General features: G+C 43.9%; 1 protein-coding gene across 1 annotated transcript in view; it reads left to right on the top strand.

Moving 5' to 3' along the window:
• The window catches only part of EDC3 (enhancer of mRNA decapping 3), a 63,626-nt gene extending 45,068 nt beyond the window's left edge, over positions 1 to 18,558 (top strand). Inside the window, exons 5-7 of the mRNA XM_036734481.1 lie at positions 9,695 to 9,848; positions 12,633 to 12,850; positions 15,160 to 18,558. Coding sequence (XP_036590376.1) covers positions 9,695 to 9,848; positions 12,633 to 12,850; positions 15,160 to 15,494 — 707 coding nt within the window. The 3' untranslated portion in view covers positions 15,495 to 18,558. The remainder of the gene's footprint in view (positions 1 to 9,694; positions 9,849 to 12,632; positions 12,851 to 15,159) is intronic.
• The last annotated feature ends 261 nt before the right edge of the window (positions 18,559 to 18,819 follow it).

Raw genomic sequence — 18,819 nt, 5'->3', positions numbered from 1 at the left:
CCAGGTCTTACAGTTCCTTTGTTTCTCTTAAAGCACATAGCACATGTGGATCATGGGCAGCTAGGATGGAGGGCTGGGCTTGGAGTCAGGAAGACTCATCTTCTAGAGTTCAAATCTAGCCTCAGACATTTACTAGCTGTCTGACCCTAGGCAAGTCACTTTCTGTTTGCCTCAGTTTTCTCATCTGTAAAATGAGCTGGAAGAGGAAATGGCAAACCACTCCTGTATCTCTGCCAAAAAAACCCCAAATGGGGCCACAGACAGTCACATGTAACTGAAAATGACTGAACAACAAATGTGAATATTTACCAACTGGTCGTATGTGCCAAGAGTGTCTGAGCATTAAGGACCTAGTACAAGCCCAAAGGGATGATGCTGCACAAAAACAGGAATGAATTTGACCAGAATAAGATGTGCTTTTTCCTGCTCAACTAGTCTGTTTAAGTAGAGCTTTAATAGGAAGGAGTTGAGATCTCTGAGTTTGGCTGAGGTTTAGTTAGTATAAATATGTTAGTATTTGTAAGTTAGTACTTTGTATAATTAGTATAATTATGGAATGGAGAGTGCCATAGCTACACTTTCTTTTCGTACTTCATCTATTTTAATTCCATTGTTGAATGAGTGTATGAATGAATAAAACAGTATTAATTGCTTACTATATGCAAAATGCTGGGGATACAAATAGAAAAGTAAGACTATCCCTGCTCCTAATGGAGGAGACTGACACATCTGGAAGGTTTTCAGTTGCACATCAGAAGAAGGCTGGTGACCCTTACAGTGTAGCAGTAAAGCAGATGTTAATTCCACTGATAAGATCATGTCAGTTCCTAAAGTTGAACTATTTGACGATGCAGGAGGAATTTGGTCGCAAGAACTTTTCTTTCTGGCTCTTCAGGAGCTGTGGCTGTTGTCAAGCTACATCTTCATAGGATTGCTTCCCAACATGATGGCTGAGGGAGCTGGGTTAGAAGGAATGCTCTTCCCAAAGCTCTTGGGCTCAGGGTCCTGGGCTGTCCCCATTAGGATCTGAGGGGAGATGGTGGTTATACTTGCCTGGCACATGCTGCCTCCTGTCTGTCCCTCAGGGAGCTACAGTTTCAGCTAGATTGGTGGTTGGCACACTGTCATCCCACTGCAGAATAGAACACTCTAGGGCCTTGATATGATGTGTCTTCAGAACCCTCAGCATTCCAACCGTGTCCTTTTGTTGTTTTTTGGAATTAAATACCCTGGGATACAACCTAGGACTGACCCACCTTCCTTTGTACTGTGTTGTGGATAGTGGTCTAAGCTGACTCATACATATCCAGATGGTTGTGGAATCTAAACAGGCATGTCCTGGCAGGTAGCTTGCCTAATGATACTAGGTGGGATGGAGACATCAAGGTAGTAGTTTATGTTCCACAGGAGCATGAGAAGAAGCTGGAGAGTGTGAACATAAAATGGAAAGATGTGAGAAGGTGCAGGGTGGAAGGAAAGGCATGAGAAAAATTGCATGCAGAATTGTACATGGTAGGGAATGATGTTTGGGTGCATGTGGTGGCAGGAGTGGAAGGTGGTGTGCCGTGAATCAGTAAGGCACTCAGTTCATGCCGTGGAAATGATCTGCACGGGTTTATAAAAGTTGTTTATAAAATTCTCTTTGGGATGAAGTGCATTTAGGAAATGTTGTGATATCCTGGAGTTAGATCTCCAAAAATGCTGTTCAAGTCATGAAATAGTTATAATTGTATTGCCTTTGTTTCTCAGGCAGCTGTAAAATATGTGTCAGTATTAACAAAAGCCATGGGACCTCCTTTAGTTTCCAAACAATGAAATGAAGATCCACCAGAATTCCAACCCAAGCATGGTTAGTTGTGGTTAGTCTTAAGTTCTTTTTTGTTTCGGTGGCATTATTATTGGTAAGTTGTACCTACTAGACCCTTGATTCCTGATACTGTTGGAGTAGATGTCAGTCCCTTGGCCTGATTGGAATAAGCCAGTCTGACTGGTTGGGCTTTGCGTGTGGGATTGGAAGAGAAGCATTTTGGGTGCTTGTACATTCCTGTCAGAGAGCAATTAGGGTAAAGTTGGTATGGGCCTGTAGTTTGCATGCCACAGTGTTATGGGGGTGTGTTTGCCTCATCTTTCTCTAGGCTATGAAAACATGCCCTGTGTATTAGCACCCTGCTCTCCTGCCCCCTACCTCTGAGTTGGTTGGCTACTAGTAAACACAGGTGAATGAGTTGGTGACAGGCATGCACCTTGTAGCTGTAGGATCTAGCAAGGGCAGTGGGTCTTCCCTGGGTCAGAGGAAGGAGCACAGCCAAGTACACATAACAGCAGATCTCAGAATCAACCTTGAATTCTTCTTGAGTGGCTTTGGGAGTGAAAAGAGCTCTTGAGCTTTGGCCACCTGAAGGGGCAGGGATTCTTGGGGGGACAGTGCAAATTCCAGAGCTATGGAACTCTGGACTGCCCCAGTCAGGGAACTTGGACCCCCACCCACTTCACATTCCACCATCAGCTGTAGGATTTAAAACAGATAAATGAGGGAAGAAATGCATGGAGCAGAGTGAAAGCTGAACCTTGCGTGACTTCCCAAGAAAAGAGACTGGCAGTTGTGTGACTTGTCTGACAGGTTTAGAGGTTGCCTTGTGACTTGGAGCGTTCATTTGGCTTTTTCACACAGCTTCCAACAGTTTCTAATTAGTCCTGATAATGTGTTACATGTGTACAAGTGTAGGGCCTGCTATAAAAAGGTGATTTTAATCAGCTGTTAACATGCAAGGTTAGATTACACCTGCTGCCCCACTAATGGCAGCTTCAGCAGAAAGGCTAGAAGGGTAGAATATTTGGCTGTCTTGGAAATTGATGGTGAAAATTATCTTCTAGGTCTTCTCAGAGTTGTCTTTTTCTATCCCAAGGCCAGTTGAAATTGAAGATTCTCCCTATCACTGCATGTTGTGGCTGTCCAGTGAATGTTGAGGGGCTAGGAATTGGATGCTAAGATTCACTCTGACCAGGAACGCCCCTAGAAAGAGCCCCCTTTCTGAGTCAGTTCCCAGATATTTATGGACCACCTGCTGTGTTTCCCACCCTTTGTTAGAGTGCCAGTAGACAGTAGAGGAGAAAGGCAATGCAATTCACCCTTCCAACACTGCCCCCTGCCCCCCAGGTGCAGGTCTTTGCATAATTGGAGGAGCTACCCTGTAGACTGAAGGCATTCTGTGGTTCATCTAATATTTAGTAAATAACAGTGCTCTATTCAAACTGTGTGTTCTCTCACTTGCACTATCATATGACTGGGTCACATACTTTTCTAGTCATATGTCTTTGATGATGTCTTACTAAGTTTTTAGCTTACTTTATTTTGAACTTAAACCCAAAAAATCCGATCATTTTCATATACAAAGTAGAACAGAAAAGAAGATCTTTGTGAAACTTTGAATCTTCTGCATACAGCTTGCTTTAAAAAAAAAGTGTAATAAGTTCAATATGTTTATTCCCATAGCTGTCCTGCTTGTCTAATTCCTTCTGAACTTCTCTTCAGTGAATTTTTGAAAAAGATAATTCATGTCACTTAACCCTGATTGCCTCCAAAAAAAAAAAGGAGATTTCATAACCTTCTTTATTTTCTTCCCCCCTTTTTTGGGCAGCATTATGACCAGGTTGCCATTTCTCCCCAAATATCTTTACCCATTGAATAAAATAAAAAACAGTCTTTTTAATAAACAAACAGGCAGGCAAAACACATCCACACATGTGCAATGCACAGAAATGTCTGTCTCATTCTGCCCCTTGAATCCATTACTTTTCTGTCAGGAGGCAGCTTCATCATCAGCCGTCTGAAGTTGGGGGGGTCAGTAGGTGCACTTAGCGTCTTTCAAGATTTAGGGCAGCTAGATGGTGTAGTCGATAGAACGATGAACTTGGAGTCAAGGAAGACATGAGTTTGAATTCTGCCTCAGGATTTTACTAGCCACGTGGCCCTGGGCACTTAACTGCTTTCTGCCTCAGTTTCCTCATTTGTAGAATGAGGGTGATAATAGCACCTACTTTCCAGGGTTCTGAATATCAGAGGCAACTATGTAAAGGGCTTTGCTAATCTTAAAGTGTTATATAAATTCTTGGCTGTTGTTATTTCAAAGTTGTTTTTCTTTACAATGTTGTTCTTACTATATAAACTGTTCTCCTGGTTCTACTCACATAGTCTTCCTTGAAGTCCTGCCCTTTTTCCATTTCTCACATAATCTATTACATTATTATACCCTAATTTGTTCAGCTGTTCTCTAAGGGATGGCTGTCCCTTTGTTTCCATTTCTTCAGCACTACAAAAAAGGTATGGCTGTGCAAGTTTTTGTACATAGAGGATGTATTTCTCTTTTCTTTGATCTCTTTGGAGTATGATCTAGTAGTGATGATATGAGGGTATGACACAGTTTAGTAACTTTTGGGATATAGTTTCAGATTGCTTTCCAGAATGGCTGGACTAATTATAATTCCACCAACAATGTATCAGTTTGCCTGTCTTCCCACAACTCCTACAACAGCTGTCATTTTCCTTTTTTATTATCTTTGCCAGTCTGATAGGTTTGAGGTAGAATCTCAAAATTGTTTTAATTTGTGTTTCTTTAGTTATTATTTGGAGCATTTTTATACATCTATTCATTGCTTAGATTTCTTGCTTTGAGGACAGCCTGTTTTTATTTCCCCTGACCACTTATCTACAAGGGAATGGCTGTCATTTTTATAAATGTTTGTAACATATATTAAGATATGATATGTATTAATATAACAATATATTGCTCCTTGCAATATGATGTGCTTGGTTCTCTTAGATGCCTCAGAGAAGATGGTGGTCATTCTTCTATTGTTTTTTGTACCACCTATATTGTAACTCTTCCACAAGCATGGTGTTCCATGATCGCAGTTATGCTGTATCACAGGAAGAATATTGGTATTAAAAATAGGGACTTTGGTGGTATTCAGTTACTTATAATTACTCAAAGTTTTGTATATTTTTACCGATGTGATACAGCCCAGACACCACCTCCTGTTCAGTTGTGGACCCAGCAAAATATATTGATGGACTCCCTGTGGGTTGTCTGTTCAAATCATTTGCATAATTTGCACAATATGTGTTCTTCCTTCTGTTGGTTTTTCTTTTATATCAGTATGGATCTCAATGGAAAGTCCTAGTGTTTCCACACTCAATACAGTCAGTAAAATGCCTACTACAAATAAGAGTGCCTGTACCACCCCTCTATGAATAGAGAATCCTTCTTCTGTTTGAACTTGAACAGGACATCTTCATTATATTGTTGAAGATTTTTGGTGATCATTGCTGGATGGTTTGTCATGGAAAAAAAGTGTATGATAATGTGCACTGGGAGATGGCTTATTCTAGCAGAGCCTTGCATTTGTTTTATAGCAGCAGTTGCTTCTTTGTAATCTATAAACATAGATGTGGTGGATTGTGAAAGCCTTCATTTCCTTCTTGTGTTTTCATGAAGAATATCCCATATATTCATAGACTGTCCATAAGAGGATATTATCAAGATGAGAGCAGACAGCTGACTTGTCTGATTGTTGCCGATGTCTTCTCAGTCTGCTTTTGGGGGTGATAGTATCATCTATGATTTTTTTTTCTGTTCTTTTTGAATCTGTTTCTACTTGAGATAGCTTGAAAATTGAACCCTGAGTAGTCATACAATTATTATCTTACATTAATACACTTTTGGTTAGTCCACTGTTCTGTTTGATAATTTGGAAATGTGCAAGAAAATAAACTATTTGACCCCTTGACCCATGCGTCTGCTGGTCATGTATCTTCTTTAAGGAGATCAAAGACAGAAACAAAGTTCTAGCGTGCAAATAGTAGCAAAGAATTGGAAACAAAATGAATGTTGCTTGCTTGGGAAATGACTGAACTCCACTGTGGCTTAGAAATATGAGGAATTCAGAGAAGCATGGAGAAGATTTCTAGGAACCAATGCTGTGAGACAAATAGAATGAGAAGAACAGTAAGACTGAATACATAGTGATTGAAACAATTTAAACAAAAAATCCCTAAAAAGGAGGTTGAACTTAGAATAATTTAACAGCCAACAATGATCCTAGAGAAGAGGGAATGAAATGCCTCTATCTTCTCTTAAGAGAAGTCAGGGACTGTAAGGACAGAATATTGCATATATTGTTGGCCATGTTCACTGTATTGGTTGTTATCTTTGTTATGAAGGAACATTCGTTTTGGAGGTTGGGGGCTAAAGTATATCTAAACATGATGGTGATATAAAAAAATAAAATTTAATTTTGTCAGTTGTGTTTGAGCTTGGATTTCTCCTGTATCTGTTTAGGTCCAGCTACTTTTGCCAGCTTCATAAAAGCTAATGCCACTGATAAATAAGTGATGTCCAAATATGGAGGTTCCATTGACACTGTTGATGAGAATAGATCCCCATAGAAATGTGAGCCGATCTGTTCCATTTCATGTTTTGTTGTTGTCTTTCTAGTTTCATTTACAAATCAATGTCATACCAATGAGATTGATGATGCATCCATAAAGAAAAAGTCTCTTGTTTTTATCAGTCTATATTGTAGCAGCTTTTTGGCTGTTGCTTTGCTGACCACCAGCCAGCTGTGATGTTTTAAAAGTAAAATTGGCCTCTAGTGGGGCGATTCAGATGACCAAGCAATTAAAGTTACTTATAGAATCTGACATAAGTCTGCTAGTTACTTTCCTTTCTTGGTTGCTCAAGGCCCAGGAATAGTAATTGGATACTACCGTGTGAAATACCTAGAATTCAGACCACATAATTTCAATGTAAGCATTCTTGGCCTTTGCTATCTAGGAAAGTCTGGGTCTTCAATTTTTTTTTTGGATTCCTGTTTTCTGATGTTTCAAAATAAAATGGAAGTGAGGGGATGTTAAATTTCCTGCCCATCTCTCTGACTATTCTCCACTTCTATTCCGTATTCCAGCCACCTGGAAAGTGATGACTCACTTTCTCTTCAATGTGTCCCCACACTTTCAGCTCCATGGCTTTATTCAGGCTATTCATAATCTCAGATTCGTTCCCCTCCCAACTCCAGTCTCCCTGTTGACTTCTCACGCTTCCAACTCTGCACCTGAATTCAGGAAGACAAGTTCAAATCCTGCCTTATACACATCCTGACTATGGGCAGATCATTTAACCTCTCTGGGCCTCAGTTTCCTCATCTGTAAAATGGAGATAATAATAGCACCTACCTCCCAGTGTTGTTGTCAGGATCAAACAAAATGATATTTAAGTGCTTACTGTGTATCAAATTCTGGGAATAAAAAGAAAGGCAAAGACCCTTGCCCTCAAGAAACTCATTCCAATGGGGAAGACAACATGCAAATATCTGTGTACATGCAAGATAATAGTATAAATGAAAGATAATCTGCGATGGAAGGCACTAGCAGTGGAGGTGAGACAGACTGGGAAAGACCTTGAGAACGTGAGATTTGAGAGATGTTTTTTTTCAGTGACTTTTGTAAATTAATTTTTTTTCTAGTGTACATTTTTTTCTTCTCACCACATTACCACACACACACACACACACACACTCTGAAAGAAAGAAAATCTTTGTAGCAAACATGCATAATTAAGCAAAACAAATTCTTCTGTTGGTCATGGCCAGAAGTACATCTACTCATCCTTTAAAGGCCAATTCAAGTGGCATCTCCTTCAGGAAGTCTTTCCTAATTCCCATAGCTGGAAATCTTTTCCATCCTCATCTAATTTCATCATTTTATAGCCTCATAGATTTATTATGGTCTAACCCAGAGGTTCCTAAAGTGAGCAGTATGGCCCCCTGGGGGGTACTCGAACGATCCAGGGGGGCAGTGGAAGCATAAGGAAAAGAAGAAGAGAAGAAATTTTTGAAAAAATTTGTATGTTTCATCTGTTGTGTAACAGGTTAAAGTCATAGTGATTACATTATTTTCCAAATAAACACATAAAATGCAACTTATAACCGATCAGTGGTCAAGTCCACCAAAAGGTCTTGACAAGCAAGTGTTGGCAGGCGAGGGTGTTGCACGTTGTCAGGAAGTCCAGCATGCATCGGCAGGAATATGTGCATGTGACGACTTGTTTACAGTTTGATACTATACAGTTACATGACACAATATTGCATCATCAGAATTTCTATGCAGGAAAAAACCCACATATTTAGAATGTATTAAATTTAAGATGCATCATTTTTTAAAAAGATTTTATATTTTTTGAAATGATGCAGATTTCTAAAAAAAATCATTAAAGGGTTAAAGAAAGTAGATTTCCAAGGGAGTGCTGAGTAATTTTTTTTTTCTTGAAAAGGGGTCAGTAGGCCAAATAAGTTTGGGAAACTCTGGTCTAACCTATATATTTATGTATATGGGGTAGACCACCCCCCACACTTTTCTCCTGGAAGGTGGTAGGTATCATTTATTATTTCTTTTTTTCTTTCCAGAATGTAACTGTACTTCTCATTATAGGTACATAATGTTTGTTGAATAAATGACTGAAATAAATGTTTTGCTTTGGGAATAACGGGAATACCATCCTGCTATTCTCTACACATTTATTTCCATTTCTAATAGAGAAAATATATTCAGTATTTTTTAATAGCTAAGTTAAATTCCGAGTCTAAGCAAGGTTGATCTTATTAGGAAAAGACAAAACTATGGACCAGGACATGGAAGAGTGAGAAAAAGATGAACAAATGACCTAGCATTGCCATTTAAATGGCAAAGGTTGGAAAATGTTTGAGCATCTATTATACTTCTATCCCTAAGGACCTTTTGACAGTTTTAAGATATGGCTTCTGGGGAATGAGGCCTAGAAAAGGGTGAGGAAGGACCATTGTTTGGTGCTTTCAGAAAAATAACCCTGGTGAGGTGGACTTCTCTAATTTCGCAGTGGAAAAGTCTCTCTCATTCTCAGATGTGTGCCCAGGAAATTGTTAGGATAGATGTCTCAGCAGTGAATTTGAGTATGAAGTGGACCCCCACATTCATTGAAATCTTGAATTTCTCATGGAATGGTTTGTGCTTTGTGGGAAAAGTACAAGGCTTGGAATCAGAAAACCCAAGTTTGACTTCTTCCCCTTACTCTGTGACTGGGGACAAAGCTCATCACCTCCCTGTGTCTCCACTTGTCATCTGTAAAATGAGGGGGATTGTATTTATGCTGCTACAAGGGCATCATACTGTTTCGGTCCTAAATAGACTGAACTTCTTTTCTAAATCAGACTTGTCTAAAACCTGTGTTCACACTTGTTATTGAGGTTCAACAGAAGTGAACAAGATGAAAAAAAGCACAAAGGGTGAAAATCCTTTGATGAGTTGGAGTAAAGGTGAAAAAGAGAACCTTTCACGTGTATATATTTATATGGCAATACATATAATTTTTCAGACAATACCTCTGGGCATGGGCGTCTATATGTATATCTCAGCTTTCTAAGAGATCGTGTTTGGGGCCTGGTCTGTATTTGGACCACTAGGTTGTTATTCTCAATTACATTTACTTTAAAAGGAGCCAAAGCTGAAAGTCACTTCTACTTTAGCTTTTTGAGCTTTCAGAAAATATCAAAACATAACTTGTTCCAGGGCTCAGATGATGAGAAGACTGTACCTGAATATTCAAGGCCCATTGCCCTTATTCATTTCTTTCTTCCTCCTCTCCACTTCCTTTCTGAGTCACAGACTCTGGGCTGGTTGTCCCGAGTGTCTCCTATGAGCTGCACAAGAAGCTGTTATCGGTAGCTGAGAAGCATGGTCTGACACTGGAACGTCGGTTGGAGATGACTGGAGTTTGTGCCAGCCAAATGGCCCTGACCCTGCTGGGAGGACCTAACAGGTGAATCAGTTTATGTTGAACCTGGGGGCCTGGGGGCAGGGTGGGGCTTGAGGTTTGGAGATCAGCATCTTTAATGTTTCACCACCACATAGTGCCTTGCACAGAAGAGACACTCATGCTTAAGGGTATCCTGCCGAGTGACAAATAGCTACCCACTTTGCAGGCAGGGAGTTAGTTTGGTTCTTCCTTATGTCCCATGATCAGAGTTGCTTTTCCTCTATAGTATTCCCAAGGCCTTCCCTCCTCTCTACTCTCACCTTGCCTCTCCATTGGCCAGTTACCATTCCTTTGATCTGTCCTTTCTTGACTGAGATCTATGGTCCCAAGGCTGCCCTCTAGGATATCCTGAAGTTCTGTCTGTGAACTTGTCCCAAGTTAATCACCCAAGATTCCCCCCAAAAGTGTCCTCTGGGCTTGGATACCGCTACCCTCCCTGTTCTAAGCACAGGTAAGTCAGGTGGGAATAAAGTGGGTTTAGCTGTAAACTGCTTTCCCTCCCTTCTCCTGTCACAAACAACACACTGTTCCTAAGGATTCATGAATGACATTGCTGACTTTCAGGGAGAAGGAGGATTCTAACTTCTTCAGATAAAGTCCATAGGGTCAGAGACTTAACATAAAAACAGTTATATTCCCCTCACAGAGTCTAAGAGGCATTTGCTGAGCCACTTTGAAAGCCTAGGCCTCACCCAAATGCATTCTCTCACAGGGAAGCAGAATCCAAGCTCTCAGTTTACAGCTAAACCCATTTTATTCCAATCTCTCTTGAAGCCTTCCTTGAGGACCTGGGAGGTCTTCTTTACTCTGGGCCCACAACGTTTCCAGATCCTCCCACTGTTATCAATGGCCCAGTAAGACTTCATTTAATCAAAAGAAGCATCAGCATCCTGAAAAAGGAAAGAACAGAGGCTGGATGGCAGAAGGCCTCTTTTGAATATGATTGTATGGGTCATGAGAGTTAGAAGGGCACCTCAAGGGACCTGAGAGATTAAGGCCAACCCCCTCACTTTGAGGAGTAGAGAACTGAGGCTCAAAGAAAAATAGGACTCTCAACCCTCTCTGAGGACTTTCTCCCCTTTGAATGTGCATGTCTATCCCTAATAATTCCATTGCCTAAATGTACTGTAACCAGATATCAGGCCATCATGGGGAGCAGAGCCCCTGAGCCTTTGGTGATGTTCTGGAGTGAGCTCCTGCAAAAGGGAGCAGGGTCGTCAAAGAAACCCTCTAGCTAATCATGAAATTCCCTTCTTGAGTCCCACCCTGAGAGCATCCCTGGAGAGGATTTGAGGTGAAGTTGCTTCTCAGAACCCACATAGAACTCTTTATCTAGAGCAGCGCTTCTTAAACTGTGGGTCTCAACCCCACATGTAGTCATGAAAAATTTGGTAACAATAAAAGATTTCCGAATGTGCAACCAAAAATTAAAAAATCAAACTTGTAATGAATCCAAGGTGTTTCTGGCAGCACAAAGCATGGGCACTGTGTGTGCATTGCACATGCCCTCAAGCCACACAACACCAACAAACTGCTGAGCAAAGGGGTCACAGGTTAGCAATGGAACCAGTTTAAGACCCCCGATCTAGAGCATCCTTCTGAGGACAGTGTCTGATCATTATTCCTGAGAGGCCGCCACCATCTGTCTCTCTCCCCATCTGTGGACCCTGCTCCTTGCTTGTCTCCCTCCCTTAGCTTCTTTCCCTCATTATCTGTCTTCCCAGTCTTCCCTCCATTCTTGCCTGTCTTTCTCTGTAACCGATGTCTGCTGTGGTCTCTGTCTTTGTTATCTTCACCCCTGAACCTCCCGAGAACCACTGCACTTAAATCTGCTGAGGAGGAAGAAAATATAACTATTTCCCTGGTCTTTAGTATAGTTTGGGTTAGGAGACAGAACATGGTAGTAGGAAAAGCACTGGATGTGGAGCTAGAAGACCTGGCTTGAGGTACAGCTCTGACACTCCGTGGTCTCAAGCAAGCTCTTCTCATTGGCTCTCATTTCTCTTCATCTTTGAAATGAAGGGATTGGACTGGGTGGTCTCTTAAGGTTCCTTCCAGCTCTGAGGCTGGGATCCCATCACTAAATGAACATTTTGTGATCCAGACAACCCTTAACCTAGGCCCTTTGTGTAGATGCTTCTCAATCTTTATATAAGCTGTAAAAATGTCCAGGTTGTCTCTTCCTCTCCCCTTCAAGGTTATTCATTTTACAAATGCTAAATGGAATGATGTAGAGTCAGAAAAGAGAGTGATAGTGATCACCATGGGCAGAGAAGACTTCCCGGAGAAGACAGGGTTTGAGCTGGGCCTTGCTGGAATGGCAGGTTTTAGTTAAGAGCGGTCCACATGGAGCAACAACAAGGTCAGGATTGAATGTGGCATTGGCAGAGACAATGGAGAGATGACCTAGCTGGTGTCATGCCGTATGCTGAGCAGTGGAAAGGCCAGAGAAATAAAGGGGGCCAGGTAATGGAAAGCAAGGCAGAGGCTTTGGACTTGCCACCCTAAGTAATTAGGGAGCCATTGATGGTTCTTAAGTTAGCCAAGGTGATGAAATGGCAGGAATATTAGGGCTATTAGTCCGGATGGCACAGCTTCAAGTCAGGGGCAAATGGGAATGCCAGTCTTTTAGTCTAGGTGTGTTTGGCTAGCATAAATATACCCAGCTGCAGATACATGGAGGAGCAGCCTGCTAAGGAGATGTGGATGGAAGACAATTGACTAGTACTGGGTGGCTTGGTCTGAAGAACTAGTAGCTTATGTCCTGCCCCCATCCCTCCTTTGCAGATTGAATCCCAAGAATGTCCACCAGAGGCCTACAGTAGCCCTACTTTGCGGTCCCCATGTGAAGGGGGCTCAGGGGATAAGCTGTGGGCGACACCTTGCCAACCACGATGTTCACGTCATCCTCTTCCTGCCCAACTTTGTCAAGATGTTAGAGTCTATCACCAATGAACTATCCCTCTTCAGCAAGACACAGGGCCAGCAGGTGTCCAGTCTCAAAGGTAAGTGAGGGCACTGGTCCTCAGGGCAGGGCAGTACTGAGGTGGCTAAGGCTTCCATTCCCCTCCCCCTCCCTCTCACATTACTCTGCTGCAGACTGAGAGGCTGGAGACCTGGGCCCTAGTCCTGGCCCTGCCTCTTACTTGCTGTGTGACCCTGGGCAAGGGCCTTTCCCAGCCAGGATAACTTTCTGTGAGCCTTTGCTAGGAAGGGAATTTCAGGGCTAATTGGTCTCCTTATAGCTGACTTTTGCAGTCTGTTTCTGCCCTCTGCTGGCAGTGAGTAGAAACAATGGCATTATTCATAGGCTGGCCAGTTCTTAAGAGGATATTACTGATGGAAGGCACCTCCAACCCCTTCACTTTACACCAGAGGGAACTAAGGGTAGAAGCCACTCCCTTAAGTTGAACAGTGAATCAGGTACCGACTTCACTCACCAGGGTTGTTCATCAGCAGCCACAAGTACTTTATGAGCCTCCCGGGTAGGACCCTGGGGATCCAAAGAAGTACAAAATTCAGCCCATGTGGAAAGGTAGGCACACATTCTAAAAAGACCAAGCTTCCCCCGTACAGAATAGAATCTGCTAGGCCTGGGGTGAGGGATGTGTCAGAGGAAGCTGACCTTCATCCCTGAGGGCTGGAGGCTCTCTCAGTGATCCCTAAGGCCTGGAACAGTAGAACAGAGAACACATGGCCCCTCCCTCCCCCAGGAGGAGGTGGCAACAGGCAATGGAGAGAACAGAGAACTTGGAATCAGGAGACTTGGCTTAGAATATTGCTTTGATACTTACTCTGGGTGACTTGGAGCACTGGATAAATGCTTGTCTCTGTGCCTCAGTTTCCTCATCTGTAAGCTGACGGGGCTGATCTAGATCAGAGGTTCTTAACCTGGGGCCTGTGAACTTTTAAAGAATATTTTGGTAACTATTTTGGTAGAATTTGTTTCTTTTGTAATCCTATGTATTTTGTTTTATGCATTAAAGAACACTATTCTAAGAAAGGATCCGTAGGCTTCACCAGACACTGCCAACAGGTTCCACTACACAAAAATGATTAAAAAGCCCCAGTGTAAAGGATTCCTAAGGTTTCTTCCAGTTCTAGATCCTAGGACATGAGTTTAAATTCCAGCACCAGTGTTTGCTTACTCTGTGATTTTAGAGAAGCCACTGAGCCTTTCTGTTTTCTCAGTTGCAAAAAACGGAATAATGGTCCTTATACTACCTGTTTCACCAGGTGATTGTGAGGAAGATGTTTGGTAAGCACCTTATCAATCTGGCTGTTAGACAGTGGGCACTGGCGTAGAAGCAAGAGTCTTGGCAGCTGACAGAGCCAGGAGGACTCGAGTTCAACTCTGGCCTCAGACACAACTGTATGGTGATCCTGGGCAAGGCGCCTCTGTCTGTCTCAGGGTCCTCATCTGTAAAATGGGGTGAATAATAGCACCTACTTCCCAAGATTGTCATGACAAAGTGAGATATTTGTAAAGAACTTTGGAAACCTTGAAGCCCTGTGAAAATGATATGACAGTGATGATGGTGGTGGTAGCCATGTGACCTTAGACAGGCCACCCCTCAGCTTTGTGTACATTCCCCTGCCCAGAAATCTTTCTTTTCAGGCAGTGCTGGGAGGGAGATTCAATCTTAACTGCAGTGGGTGGTAGGGGCAGAATTCAGCCTCCCTTTGTGTCCAGAATGGTGGCTTGGAGGCTAAAGGGAGAATGAGCCCAGCTTAAAGCCTGGATCATGGTTCCCAGAATGGATTGGAATGTCAACTCCCTTTTGTGGAGCCTCTTAAGCAGAGCTTTTACCACAGAAGACATTCTGAGTCTGCCTTAGGGAGGGAGAAATGTGTTTTGGTTGTGAGTTCGCCTTAAGGTCTAACCCATTTAGTTGCACTTGAAATGCTTGTCCCTATCCTATTACAGTCTTTAGGATTTATTGCTAGAGAGCATCTCTTAGAACCCTTTATCTTACAGATGAGGAAGCTGCTGCACCAAGTGATTAACTGCCTTGCTCAGGGTCCCCTGGTTGCTCCAAGCATAGTCCTATTTCTGCATGCTGCTTTCACAGGATAGCTGGGCTCCCCGAAACTTTGCCTTTCCAAAGCAGAGCTGTTGTCTGTTGTCTGTTCAGGGTATGAGTGCAGCTGTCCACAAGAGAAATATGGATGTTAAGCACTTGGGACAGCCTCTTGCTTGGGAGAGTATGTGATCAGGCATAGGAATGATTGGTGTTTACAGAAACTGAGGCAAGTGCCCTACTGCAGGGCAGTCTTTAAGGCCAGAGTTAGATTTGATTGTTTTCACTTGCAGATCTCCCCACCAGCCCTGTGGACCTGGTGATCAATTGCCTGGATTGTCACGAGAATGCCTTCCTCCGAGACCAGCCCTGGTACAAAGCAGCTGTGGACTGGGCCAATCAGAACCGGGCGCCTGTCCTTAGCATAGACCCGCCAATGTGTGAGGCCGAGCTGGGCATCGACGCCAAGTGGTCCCTGGCCCTGGGCCTGCCCTTGCCCCTCGGTGAACGTGCGGGACGTGTTTACCTGTGTGACATCGGCATCCCTCAGCAGGTGTTCCAGGAGGTGGGCATCAACTACCGCTCACCTTTTGGCTGCAAATTCGTCATCCCGCTGCATTCAACGTAGAGGTGATGAGCCTGGCAGGGGCATCCCGGGATGGCCCAGAGGCTCTGGAGCCAGATGCTGACACTTAAGAGAACGCCTTAAGGATGCGAAGCTCCATGGACATTGTTGTGTTGTGTTTTGTTTGTTTTGTTTTCTTTAAGGTTTGTTTCTTCTGCAAGAAACAACATATTTAAAACTGAAGAGTAACTGCCCTTTGAAGGGGAGAGACATCTCTGTATAAGGCTGTCCCTTAGGGCTGAGGTGGGACCAGGGTGTGGGAAGCATGGAGTGCCAGGCCTGCCACCCAGGGACCCACCCAATATGGCCAAGTGGCCTGTTTCTCAGTGGAGGGTTTTTGTTTACAGACACAGGCAGCTTTTGGACTGGGTTTGAGGTTTACAGCCACCAGACCCAACGGGGGCAAGGTATCCCCAGCAACTCTTTGCTTTCCTCTTTCTCCTCTGGCTTTTCCTCTGCCCCCTATCCCCAGTCCTTTTTTTTTTTTTTTTTAATAAGCAGCCCCTGCCTCTAATCATGTCAGATATGCTGGGGTGCATTTGTCCTTATTGGGGGCTGGTTTCATTTTCCTGTTGCTTTTATGTTTATGATGGTAGCCAGAGTTGAGTTTTCTTTCCTGTCTTCCCTCAGTCCTGAGCCATGTGGCCCATGCAGAAAGCTGGTGTCCAGGAGGAAGCCTGGCCAGATCTTGTCCATCTGCTCTGCTGGAGCAACAATTGAACACCAGTTTGTGGTTTTTTGTTGTTCTTTTGGTGTTAATTTTTTCATTTTGTCCTTGATCTGACCCCGGGTACCCAGTAGACATTTTTTTTTTCTCAAGGGGTCAGTGCAACCTTTAACTTCTCCCCCTCCCAAGCCAACTCTTGGGGAAGGGAGTATCATGTGTCCTGTCAGGCTGATGTTTCCTGTGTTTGGTTTAACCCCTTTGATTCTCATGTTTTCAGCACGGGTAGCTTTGGGACATATTACTGTAGAGCCACAGTGCCCATCCACCTCGCCAGCAGTACCCCTCCCTGCCTCCCCAGTGCCCATGGGTTTTGTAGACTGTGCCATCATTGGGACCAAAGGCTAAAGTGAACTGGTCCTTCCACTGCCATGTCCCTGGGGTTCCTTCCTCACCCACCATGGTGGATGGATGAGGCCATGTCTCATCCCCCCGAGAGGATCTTAGTGCCCATGCAGAGAAGGGGCATAGTTTTTGTTTGGTATTGGGAGTTCCCTTGTGGGAAACTTGGTGCTGAGCCTCTATCGAGGTTCCTGTTTTGATTCCAGTACAGGGAGGTGTGTTCAGAGGGGCCTGAGGAGTTGAGGCTGTTGGTGAAAGCCACCATTCCTAATTCCAGTCATTGGGCTTTTCTTACTTAAATTAGCCAGGCTGTCTGCTCTTCAGCATCTGCATCCCTCAGGTCTCTCTTGGGGTGAATACAGCAGCTATTTTATCCAAGAGGAGGGAGGGAGCCCTAGCAGCTAGGGGAAGATTCAGGGGCCACACTTGAGCTACTCCAACTTTTACCTTTGCCAAGTGGCCTCTCCCCCCAGTATCTGGGGCCACCCTGGTATGGCCTGGCTGCCTGGCAGGCTGCTGTTGTGATATTTTGTGTGACGTGATGCCCTTGGTCTCTCTGGCCCTTTGAGGCAGGCTTCTCATCTCAGAGGTGCCAAAAAAGAAAGAAGTATTGGTCTAACTAGAGGAAGTATGCTGGGGGCAGCCTTTTGCCCTGCAGGGTTTACCAAGGATTCTGTGGACTATTTCAGCAAGATGTCTCCCAGTTTTTGCACTTCCTCCTGAGGGTGCTGATCAGGGAGGCACAAGGTCCATCTTAAACTTTTCTAATGCCAGCCTGTGAGCTCTTCCAGCCCTCTCCTGTCCTGTCCCAGCAGCTAGGGGAAAAGTCCCAAAGAGCTTGATATTTGGTGCCTTTGGAGGGGAGTGAGATTTCACAGAGCCAGACAGATTCAGTTGTCATTTTGGTCCAAGCTCCATTTTTCGGAATTCAGGGTAGGTAGGCAGTGCCCCTCTGGTTTTTTTAAGTCCCTAGATCATACTGTGGGCAGAGTAGGGACCTTAGTATAGATTGTGAAAATTTTTCTCTTTCCTGTAACTCAAAGGGTAATGATCCTCTGACAGGGAGAGGCCCTCTCCCTGGCAAAGGGCACTAATGGAGCCAGGGCTGTGAGCTGTCAGCCTGGTCTCTCCCTTCCCTTCCTGGTAAGGGTATCCTGCTCAGGGTTCCAGAGTTCCTCCCCCTGCCCTAGTCCTAATTCTGTGGAATAGCAAACCCAGCTTCCACATGGCCTATCCCCCATCTAGTGTGGAGAAGAGGGCCTGTGCAGAAGCTTCAAGGCTGGTGCAGGCCCCTTGGGAGACAACAACCCCTCCCATGAAGGGCTTTAGCTATTCTGTATGTGACAAAGGAAAGTTTGGGTTTCTTTAACGGATGTGGAACATTTTTCTAGGATGGTGTGGAAATTTGAGGATGGGTAGCCCTTTGAAGGGTCTGAATAGACAGTAAGATAAGCTACCCTGGGAAGGAAGAGTTTGGGTTTGAGAAGGGTCTCCTGACTGCCTGCTCTTCCTGCTGAGGGAGAGTAGGGAGTCTGGCCCTCAACTGGTGCTTAGTTAGAAAGCTGAGGTGGAGATCCATAGGGCCAGCGGGGCTTCCTGAGGGGAGGGGGGACAGCTTTGTTTTCTTAAAAGCATTTTTTACTCCATCCTTGGTAGTTGAGGAATATAATCTTTTCCTTATTCCTCCTCAGTGCTGCTTAGGTTGTCACCTGCCCTAATTTGTGTTAAAAGGAAGTAGCCTTTGATTTTTGATCTCCTTTTGCCCCAGATAATTTGACTCTCAAAAACAAAAGCTAGCCCCTCAGAGGTCTTTATTCTCCCTCTGGCAGTTCAATCAAGGCTGTTGATTCTGCCACCTGGCCTTGGCTATGTCTTTAGCCCCTCACCACAGAGGATGAGAGGAGACCTCATAAGACCGTTGAGATTATCGCTAGTGCAGCTGCTGAGATGGGGGTAGGGGATGACAAAAACCAGCACTAAAATAAAGCTGAACTGACTGAGCTTGGGGGCTGGTGTGTGTGGTGTACTGCTGTAAGCCAGGCCTGGAGAGAATTTCATGGAATCCCTGACTGCTCTGGTCAACCAAAGAGCCTCATCTGACCTTGACTAGTTATTTCCCAGGTATATTTAATGAGGTTTGAGATAAATGCTTAAGCAAACTTTGGGGAGCATCCAGTAAAAATATCACGTTTCTTCCAGGCCTGATCCATTCTCAGGAGCCTGCAACCAAGCACAGCATTTAACATGAGAAGCCTTTCCCTG

Source organism: Trichosurus vulpecula, chromosome 8, assembly GCF_011100635.1.
Source record: "Trichosurus vulpecula isolate mTriVul1 chromosome 8, mTriVul1.pri, whole genome shotgun sequence".
NCBI classification, from domain to species: domain Eukaryota; kingdom Metazoa; phylum Chordata; class Mammalia; order Diprotodontia; family Phalangeridae; genus Trichosurus; species Trichosurus vulpecula.
This window is presented reverse-complemented; position numbering and strand designations above follow the sequence as displayed.